Below are 9,967 nucleotides of genomic sequence, written 5' to 3' on the forward strand. Positions count from 1 at the left end.
GCTAATGTTATCAAAGTGCGTGGCCTGTGTTCATAACAAAAAGGTCCGCCTCCGAGCCTTTAGAGAAGGAGGACAAAGAGTTAAAGCGAGTTTTGCCAATGCAAGATGAAGTCAAAGACGAATTTGATCTAAACTGGTAAGGACATTTGTCATTCAAAAAGGTGCCACCGAGTGGAGCACTTATCCTTGAAGAGATGGATGGGTAAACATTCTCTCAACCTATCAAATCAGACATGTGTAAGAAGTCTTTATTTTTGATTATGCAAATTTCTTTTGGAAATCATGCAAGGGACGAGGTAAAAGTCAGGCCATCTTCCTTTTCAATCAAAACATTTCATCCCTAGTTATCCCTTTTGAGCCATCAGAGCAGTAATTTTCGTTTGGCAGCCCCTGAGAGTTGCAAACCCCACACTGGGGCCAAGTTATTTTGGAAAAGAGATGATCAAAAGAAAAGAAAACCCTACACTGGGGCAAATTTATTTTGAAAGAGAAAGAAAAAGCAGAAAACCCTACACTGGGGCAAATTTTTGAAAAAAAAAAGATGAAAAGGAAAAGAGAACCCCATACTGGGGCAAATTTAGCTTTGAAGAAAAATGCAAAAAGTGAGGAAGATGCAATGGAAAAAGCAAAGAGAGAAAATTCAATCAAACTGGGGCAAATTTCCCTCAGTTTCGTTCGAAATTGAAGATGATTTCAAATGATGCAATCTCAGGTTATTTCACCTCTCATAAGAGCAAATTGTTTTCAAGCCTTAACTTTTCTTGACATATCCTACCTGACTCCATTACAAAAGCCCAAAGTCCTGGCTTTCGTCACTTGCCGTATTTTCTATTGGAAAGTTTGCTAATCAACTGACAAGTGATGTCCATAATGCCTTCGCTTAATCTTACAAGGGAAGTGCATTTTACTGATGTCAGAAATCTTTAACTCATACTTCTGAGGCGATTATGGTTGAGCTCTTCCATTGCTTTCTTACGTAAAAACCCGAAAGGGCACCTCAAAAAGAAAAAAAAAGAAGGAAAAAAAAGAAAAAAAAAAGAAAAAAAAAACAAAACAAAACAAAAAAAAAAAAAAAAAAAAAAGGTGGGGGCAACCTTGGTAAAAACCCGAAAGGGCGCTAGGTAGGTTTCTTCAATGAGCAAACACGAGGAAGAACAGTTGATGACTTGGTTCATTTGGAATTTCTCTTCATAATACTTCTGCCAGTGTCGAATTGCAGAACAAAGATATTCAGGAACTCGAATATGACATCCGTTGGCCAAAACTGTGTCGTTTTGTAAAAATATTTCTTTAGCAAATTCATTCTTAGGAAGCTCATTTTTTCTCAATTGCTTGTATTCATGGCATTTTTGTAGGCTTTAAGCACAAATGGTTTGTGTTTGCATTCTTTCACATATTCATTTCTGCATGATAGGTGAAATTACTTTTAAATCATCGAATTTTGGTGAATGATAACCCCATGGTTTATTCAAAGCATACTTGGGTTCAGTCATCTTACGAAAATGGTTGAAATTCAGCAAGGTCGGTTACGCAAGCTTCACAATATGGCAAAATGCACGCTCGGTTAGTCGGGAAAAATCAGAGACGTTTAGAAATGACAAATCCAACCAAGTCAGATGCCACGGTCAACTTTGACGAAGGCACCCAAAGACTCATGTTTACACGATTCTCAAGGACAAACGGATCAAATAATGGTGGCAATTCCTTTGTTTTTTCTCTTTTGCAGGAAATTTCATGCATGGATGAAAACAATCACACCTTGCATTGAAATCGGTGTCGGAAAGAGTCCTAATGAACAAAGGCAGATTGAAAATGTCGCAAGCAAATTTCATCAAAAAAATGCAACAGCATGGCGATACAGAATCAACTCTGGACTCAAATAGCAAAAATTCATCATACTGGGGCAAAGTAATTTTTTGTAAAGATTTTGAAAAGTCAAAAAGAAGCAAAAATCATCAATCAAAAACCAAAATCGAATCAAATTTCGTCACGGCAGGATCGGGTTTAATCCCACTGACCGATGATCAAAAGCATTTTCGGGTCAGTCCCTCGATCAAAAACATTTTCGGGTCAGTCCCTCGATCAAAAACATTTTCGGGTCAGTCCCTCGATCAAAAACATTTTCGGGTCAGTCCCACGATCAAAAGCATTTTCGGGTCAGTCCCTCGATCAAAAGCATTTTCGGGTCAGTCCCTCGATCAAAAGCTCATTCGGGTCAGTCCCACGATTCAAAGCTTATTCGGGTCAGTCCCGCGATTAAAGCTTGTTCGGGCCAGTCCCATGATTTGAATTTCCTTCTCTAGTCAGTCCCAATTTTAATTTCTCTGTTTGGATCAATCCCGTTTTAAATTTCTGTCTGGGTCTATCCCATTTAAATTTCTGTCTGGGTCTATCCCATTTAAATTTCTGTTCAGGTCTATCTCATTTACATTCCTGTCCGGGTCAGTCCCGTTTTCAATCCATGTTCGGGTCAGTCCCGTTTTAAATTCCTGTTCGGGTCAGTCCCGCTTTAAGTTCCTGTTTGGGCCAGTCCCGTCTTTAAATTCCGTTCGGGTCAATCCCGCTTTAAATCTCCTGTCTAAGTCAATTCCATTTTAAAAGTTTTGCCAAAAGGGGTCAGTCCTTATTCTAAAACGTCCACCGTTCGTGACGTTTGCCACAGAATAAAGCAGGTAAGTATTTGGTGTCTACTTCTTTGTCTCAAGTTTTTCCAAAACTCAGACAAAGAGGGGCAAACTGTAGACACCAAATTTTTGGTGTAATTTCTTTTACTTTTTATTCTCATTTGTCGTGGTTGCTTTTAGTTTTTTTTAGTTTCTAGTTTCTATTTTAATTTTAAGTTTTAACGTAGAAAAATCATGGAAAAAGAAAAAAAGAAGGAAAAAGAAAGAAAAATTAGCATTTCATTTTTATTTTTTTTTATGCCTAGTTTCGCTCATTTTATTCAATCTGTCTTCATTAGTTATTTTTCTTAATTAGTTAATTATATTGTGTTAAATTATTATTTAAAAAAAAAAAAAAAAAAAAATCAAATCAAAAATCATAATTCCATTTCTGCCGAATCCATTTCCATTTCACTTCCCAATCTAGCACCTTCCATTGCTATTGCCGACCAACCCCACTCACAATAACCTCAATATAAACATTCCATTAACCATACACTCCACAATATACCATTCCCAATGCACTACAATAGCACTTCCATTTTCTTTCTGCCGTGAGCTGTGAAGTGATCAACCTTCCTTGGAAATAAAGACCGAGTGGAGAAACTTTGGTTCTATCAACCCACCGACTGGAGATGCATTGTGATCCACTACCTTGATATTAACGGCTGAGAGGAACAAAAGAAAGAAAACAAGAGCCACCGAATTTTCTTTGATCTTCAGTTCTGAATCTGTGCGAAAGAGAAACAGAGGCTGCGAAAAACAGAGCAGCCGAAGCTGCTGTACTGGCGAGGAGCCGCCACCCCACCTCGTCGGAGTCCACCGCCATCGGCAAATTTTCGCCAAGAAAATATATGCGGTAAGAGATCCTTTTTCTTTGAAATTCATTTCCCTGTTCAAGTTCATTTCTTGAATTTCTTTGTGGATTGTCCACAATTTTGACCGAGCATGCTTTATGGATTGGTTGGGATATTCTGTTTTGTTTTCTGACAAATTTCTGGGTTAGTTATGCCTCAATTTGAGCAAAAAATCTGATAGGATTTTAATGCCTATTTGTTGTTTGCTAAAATGCCTAAACCAAAATCTTGAACCAAAGTGAAGAGATTTTCAGCGTTTATATGTATACATACGGAGGAGACTCTAGCCAGTGGGTGTTTGTTAGTTGGGTCGATGAACATTTTATCATGTTGATTTTCATTCCTCCAAATGCATGGGGCGGAAATTCGTTTGTTTTTATGTTGCTCATTTGCTGTCTTCTATAGTCTCCCGATAGTTTGGATTCTCGCCCTCACTTCCCTCTCCCTATGAGCAAATTACCATTGAGTTTTATAAAGCTAAAACTTGGTCAAAAGTAGGAGGAAGCTTCCGTGCTTGTTGCAGCAATTTGCCAGAATTTACATGATCTGTTTTTTCTGAATTTGCTTATTTAAACAAGGTTAAAAGAATGAAAAGAATTTTGGTGCTCGTTTTTTTCACTTTGGTTCAAGTTCAGATGGTTCAGTCATGAGTTGCGTTTGAACAAAAGATTTGGCATTCAGAAACCCAGGAACCGCGGATTGCATTCGAAGGTTGCATGAAATTCTTCATAAAATTACAGTTTAACCCCCAGGTTTCCCCTTGATCTACTATGGCCCAAACAATTGACAAATCCATCAAATTGGCCCCTTTAACTTCTTTAATTGTTTCCATTGGGTCCTTATTTTGTTGTGATTGAACCTCTCAAGTTTCCCTCTTATTCTGACATAGCCCAAAGAATCGAAAAGTTGAATTCATTTCACTCTTTTAGATTGTAATCATCTTTTAATGTTTAAATAGTCCTTTGGATACATTAATTCTTGATGTTAGATTATAATTGTGGGTTAATAATTTTGTGGATTTGTTTATCTTGTTGAGTTTAGTGAAATAAGTGTTTTGGATTAAGGGGTTATTTTGTTTGGGCTCAAGGAAGTGGATTTGGTTTTTTTTGTTGGGTTTCTGACTTGGGTTTAGGAAGATAGAGCCCAACACCTTTGGTTGGGTTTTAGAATTGGGTTTGTGATTAATTTAATTGGATCGTTCTTGGGATCAGAATATTAGACTAGCCCATTTGTTTTGCTTGGATTTCTATTGGGCTTGGAAGGTCTTGGCCCACGAAATAAATACAAATGGCCCAATGGCCTGTTTTGCCAAGAAGCCTGATAACGAAATTTCATTTCAGTCCCCTGACTTTCGAGTGTTTTCACTATGGCCCCAACAACTTTCAGTTTCATTCAATTGGGTCCTTACTTTAATTGCAAATGAGTCCTTGAACTTTATTTTTCTTTAATTTTGGCCCCAAACTTTGTTCATTTTTGTAATTAAGTCCTTTCTTCTTTTGACTTCTTAAATGTGGGTTGTTGACATGATTCAATTGATTCAAATTCATGCTTATTTCTATCATTTGTGATTATTTGCCAAATAAATTGGTGCCTTGACCCTTTTACTGTTTTGAAGCTAATATTCTTTTCATTTCACAATTCAAGGGAGGTAACCTCTATCTCCTTGATTTTATTTTTCCTACGTGCTCCTACGTGTTATGTGAATATGCATGTCTACGTTGTTTTCCTTGCCCTTCTTTAATTCCTTTCATTTATTTTATTTACCTTTTGTTTTTTTATTTAAGTTATTCTTTATGGGGTATGTGTACACCTCTTGGCTTGTAATAGTTAGGGATTTAATTATTTTATTCCTTTTCCCCCTTTTAGATTGTAGTAGGGTCTCCCTAATGTAATAGATAGGGCTTGGAGGAGCATTCAATGAAGACCTATCGAAGTCATGTGCCTAGCTAGCAAATGTAATAGTTAGGGCTTTAATTGTCTTATGTGTCTTGCATGTTTAGTTACTACGTGTTAATTTGCTTTGTTAGGGCCTTGCATCTAGTCAAGCATGCTAAATGTTATGTGCTATGTGTTTATAAGTGTTTGGCATGTCTACTCGCTTTCCATAGCCTGAATGAATGTGATGGATGAATGTACGTTTCCACTAGTCCAATGCTAGTCGGAATTCCTAGAATGGGCTAGTCCAACGCTAGACCCTTAGGGATTTCCTCTCGTTAGTACATGTGTGCATGTTCATTACATGTCATGCATTCTTTTTAGTTTTATCATTTTGCATGCCCCTCGAACCCCTTTTCCCTCCATTTTAGGATTTTTGCATTTCATGCTAGTTATAGGGTTCATTTGCTTGAGAGTCCCCTTAAATATGGGATATAGACGAGTGTGGCTTTTTCTAAGCCTTAGCACGCTTGTATTCCCTCTATAAAAGGGCAAATTGAGTCACGATTTAAGTCTCCCCGTACCCAATATGCATGAATTTCCTAGGCTCATGCATTTTCAAATCCACTCTACCATTTTATACCCTCATCACACTTTCATTTTTCCTCCCATTTTGCACACGTGCACCTTTATGTTTCTTCACTTGCACACGAACACTTTTATCATCACTTGCACACATACACTTCATATTAGCATTGCACATACCGTACCTTGCCCACTCACGTGCACATTTTCATTTACATATTTATTGTTTTTTATTACTTTTTCAAACTCATGTCCTCACATTGCATACATGCATTTCATTCATTTGCATCCCACTCGCATTATTCGTGACCTCTCCAAAGGGTCATTATTGGGCTTCACAATTTATGTGATTGGCACCATTCAACCTTTGAAGATAAATTTCCCCCAATACCCCTAGGTCTAGGGTTTGCATTCATGTAGTGCATCCAAATGTAATAAATTCTTTGGTTAAAACAAGAAAATCTTTGATTAAATCATGCAACTAGCCTTGGCTAGGTCAAAGGGGTGCCTTGGATTTTATCCTTGCCTTCCCCTTTGTCAAATGTGACTCCCGAACCTTTTTTTTGGTTTACGTAGACTAGGAGTCGTTTAAAAAAGGGTTTCTCACTACTTTTTCCTATTTTTCTTTAAAAATGCATTTTTTAGGTGACTTGGTACACCTTAACTCATTACCAAGTGGCGACTCCGTATTTAGTTTTAAAAACCCTTTTTAAACTATAATTTTGGGTCAAATCGTCGCATTCTCAAACCCCCATTTAGACCCACTTTTCTTTTAATCAAAATTCATTTTTCAATCACAAAAATACATTTTTTTTAAACCATTTATTTATTTATCAAAAAATGGGGCGCGACAGAAGGCGAGGGACAATTGAGATACACTTTATAATAAAACACTATCATAATCACATAAACATCACTTAAGCAACATATAGGCAATTTAAACACACAAATGTGGAAACACTCACCAAATACCCAAATAAATTACTCTCGAGTTTCGGGTTTGTTTCCTGGCTCACAGCTACTTCCTGGGACAAGTTAATAATTCCAAGGTAACACTACAACAAAAATGGCCTTTCCTAACATATCTGTAAGGACACTTGTTGGTTTGTGTCATTATAGCACTCCTATCATGACACTTATTAGCAATTCAATAATATATACTCTAATTTTTTTTATTTTATTAGATATAAAAATAATAATGTGTCTTGAGACTATCTAACATGACACTTGAGAAAATATGAGATACACCAAAAAAAAGAAAGACACTAAAGGCATCGTTTGATTTTGGCGGAAGATTCATTCGCCCTAAAACACTCAAAATTTTCATTCTGCCGGCCAAAACACTTACTCAAAATTTTCATTTTCCAGCTCCACCATTTCCAGCTACCCTCTCTCTGTCTCTCTATCTCTCTGTTGTCAGATTCCGATGTAGTTGGTGGGAAAAATGGGTAGCAGCCAAGCAGCAGTTTCCATGAAGCTTCAACCGTGGCTCCCTCAAGCAGCTAACAGCAGCATCAGCAACAAAATCTCTCTCGAAGGAAACCTACTTCCGGGTCATCATCATCTTCTTCTTCGAATTCGGCTCAACAAATTTCTCCCCCGACTCGAATAGTTTATCGAGAATTGTCTTCCAAGTCCAATCTCAATTTGCCCTTTTGGCAAACTACCTGGTTCATTGGCTTACTTTTACTAATGGCAATCTCGTTTTTCGGTCTCGTCATTTTCCTTTTTCTTACCCTTGACTCCGATTTCACCTCTTCCCCCATCTCTACCGCTTCCGAAGGCGTCCAGGTAAGCCAAAAGCCCACTTACTATTTCAAATTCATGGTTTTTCGTTCCTGTAGTTGCACAGATATGCGGTGCATCTTTGTGTGTGTGTGTGTTGTTTCCCCCTATTTGTTGAAATTGTACGCGGAAAGTTGTTTTATAGTTATTTTTGGTTCAAAATTTTGACCAAGTTTGTGCTATTATAGGCATGTGATGGTTATAAATTATAGCGCTTCAGAGGTTTATAAGCTAAAAGAGGACAGGGAAAGAGGAAATGGAGTTGTTTGTGTAGAATTAGTAATAGCCTTTGACATGTTTGATGAAATGCCTCGATAATCTTTGTTGAAAATCTAGCTGGGTGTCAGTTAAAAATTGCTATTTGGATTTTTTAAAGAGCTGATTTATGAATTAAATTTGATTTTTTTTCCTGTTTTATAGTTTGAGGTTTCTGTTGTGTGGCGAAAATAAAAAATGGTGTATGATGCTTTGAGTTCTAATAGTTGTATAATGGGGCTTTGTGCTAAGTCATTCTTATTTTGTTCAGCATCTGTGATTTTGGTAGATTACTTATGGGTCAGTGATCAAGTTGATGCATGAGAGAACAAAGTTTAGGCTGCATTCGCATGATGTACCATATGGCTCTGGTAGTGGGCAGCAATCCGTCACTGGTTTTCCCAATGTTGATGACTCAAACAGCTATTGGGTATGTTTCTTTTTCTAGTAACTATTTTTTCTAGATCATCATAATTTTCTAAGTTTGGGTATGATTAAACTTGGCTTGTAGATTGTTAGACCCGTACCAGATACCAACGCCCAACAAGGGGATACAATCAAAGGTGGTACCACCATCAGGCTGCAACACACGAGGACCAGAAAATGGTTACATAGCCACTTGCTAAATGTAAGTCTTACTATGATGCCTATTGGCTTCTAAGGTATCAAACCAACAACTGATACTCGATCGTACCTCTTTTGATCACTTGTGCTTTTTCATACCAAAAAGGTACCCAGCAGACCTGTTCGAAAGAGCTGAGATCAACTCAGTTTTAGACTGGCATCACGCCAATCTACGACATAGTTCAGGTGCCCATCTTAAGTTTTGGCTCTCTATTAAATTATTACTAATCTAGCTATACATTATTAGCTTGTCTTCCCTTATCAAGAGAATTGGGATTTGTCTAGCGATGTCTAGATATAGTCATTCCAAGTTTCATTTTCAGTATTTTGCTTATAAATGATACGTTATCATCAATATTAATGTTGTACTCCTTGATGCATGCACTTATTTTTCTTATAGCTGGATTAGTCTTCCATAGCAAATGGATCTTTTTTGAAGTCATTATGATCTCATCCCATGAAATAATTTTACCTTTCTTTGTTATTTGATTGTTGCCTATGAACATTTTGTGTGCTTCCAGTTAATTGATCTTTAGGAGAGTCATTCTAGATTTATTGTCCCATAACAATCTTTAGCTAATATATTACTGGTTTTCTTTTGGGTTGGCAGACCACACTTTTGGATTACATCAGGAAAAGCAAGGTATGAATCGATTATTTTTATTGATGTTCACATTGAGGTACATTATTTGTAATGCCATTATGATTTGATGACTTTAGAAGAAGTACCTCATTCTGTCTTATGTTATGATACTTGAATAGCTGGGTACTAAATCTTAGACAACCTACTGTAGGTGGCAGCATCTGAAGCAGGTGGAATTACTCAAGGCATGGGGGCATACAAGGTACAAGTACCTTTTGATGGCATGCCACAAACTTGTGTTTTCCTTGACACCCCTGGACATGAGGTAATTAATGATGTAGCACTGGTTCTAACTTTTAACTGCTTATTCATGCAAGTTTTTTTTCTTTTTTTAAAATTTTTATGTCAAATGCTCTTCTTGGAGATTTTGCAGACATATCTTAAAAGGCCTTTGTCAAGATGAATTATCTAACATAACTGTAAAAATGGTTGGATAGGCATTTCGAGCAATGAGAGCTCATGGAGCCAGAGTAATAGACATTGCTGTTATTGTAGTTGCTACTGATGATTGAATTCGACCTCAAACAGAAGAGGCCATTGCTCATGCCAAAGCAGCTGGAGTGCGAATTGTTATTGCTATAAACAAAGTGCGCTTGCATTTATTCTGAGATTTTCCACTGTGTGTTGGCTTGTATATCATTTAGTCTCATTTGCATTCTGCTTTTGATGTATGAAACATG

The 9,967-nt window shown here is 37.2% G+C and overlaps 1 protein-coding gene across 1 annotated transcript; it reads left to right on the forward strand.

The window, feature by feature from the left end:
* The first annotated feature begins 7,401 nt into the window (after positions 1 to 7,401).
* Positions 7,402 to 9,511, forward strand: LOC113755432 (stromal cell-derived factor 2-like protein). Its single transcript, XM_027299439.1, has 6 exons — positions 7,402 to 7,771; positions 8,310 to 8,450; positions 8,532 to 8,648; positions 8,751 to 8,830; positions 9,255 to 9,287; positions 9,439 to 9,511. Exons 1-4 carry the CDS (start codon positions 7,673 to 7,675, stop codon positions 8,778 to 8,780), a joined length of 387 nt encoding a protein of 128 aa, XP_027155240.1. The 5' UTR covers positions 7,402 to 7,672; the 3' UTR covers positions 8,781 to 8,830; positions 9,255 to 9,287; positions 9,439 to 9,511.
* Positions 9,512 to 9,967: the final 456 nt, after the last annotated feature.

The sequence above is a fragment of the Coffea eugenioides genome, unplaced genomic scaffold (genome assembly GCF_003713205.1).
Source record: "Coffea eugenioides isolate CCC68of unplaced genomic scaffold, Ceug_1.0 ScVebR1_1478;HRSCAF=2333, whole genome shotgun sequence".
NCBI classification, from domain to species: Eukaryota; Viridiplantae; Streptophyta; class Magnoliopsida; order Gentianales; family Rubiaceae; genus Coffea; species Coffea eugenioides.

Excerpts from the sequence above, each read along its gene's own strand:
- LOC113755432 (XM_027299439.1), top strand. The coding sequence starts at position 7,673 with ATGGCAATCTCGTTTTTCGGTCTCGTCATTTTCCTTTTTCTTACCCTT. Across the intron at positions 7,772-8,309 it reads CCGCTTCCGAAGGCGTCCAG|ATTACTTATGGGTCAGTGAT; the intron begins GTAAGCCAAAAG and ends TGATTTTGGTAG. Across the intron at positions 8,649-8,750 it reads TACATAGCCACTTGCTAAAT|GTACCCAGCAGACCTGTTCG; the intron begins GTAAGTCTTACT and ends CATACCAAAAAG.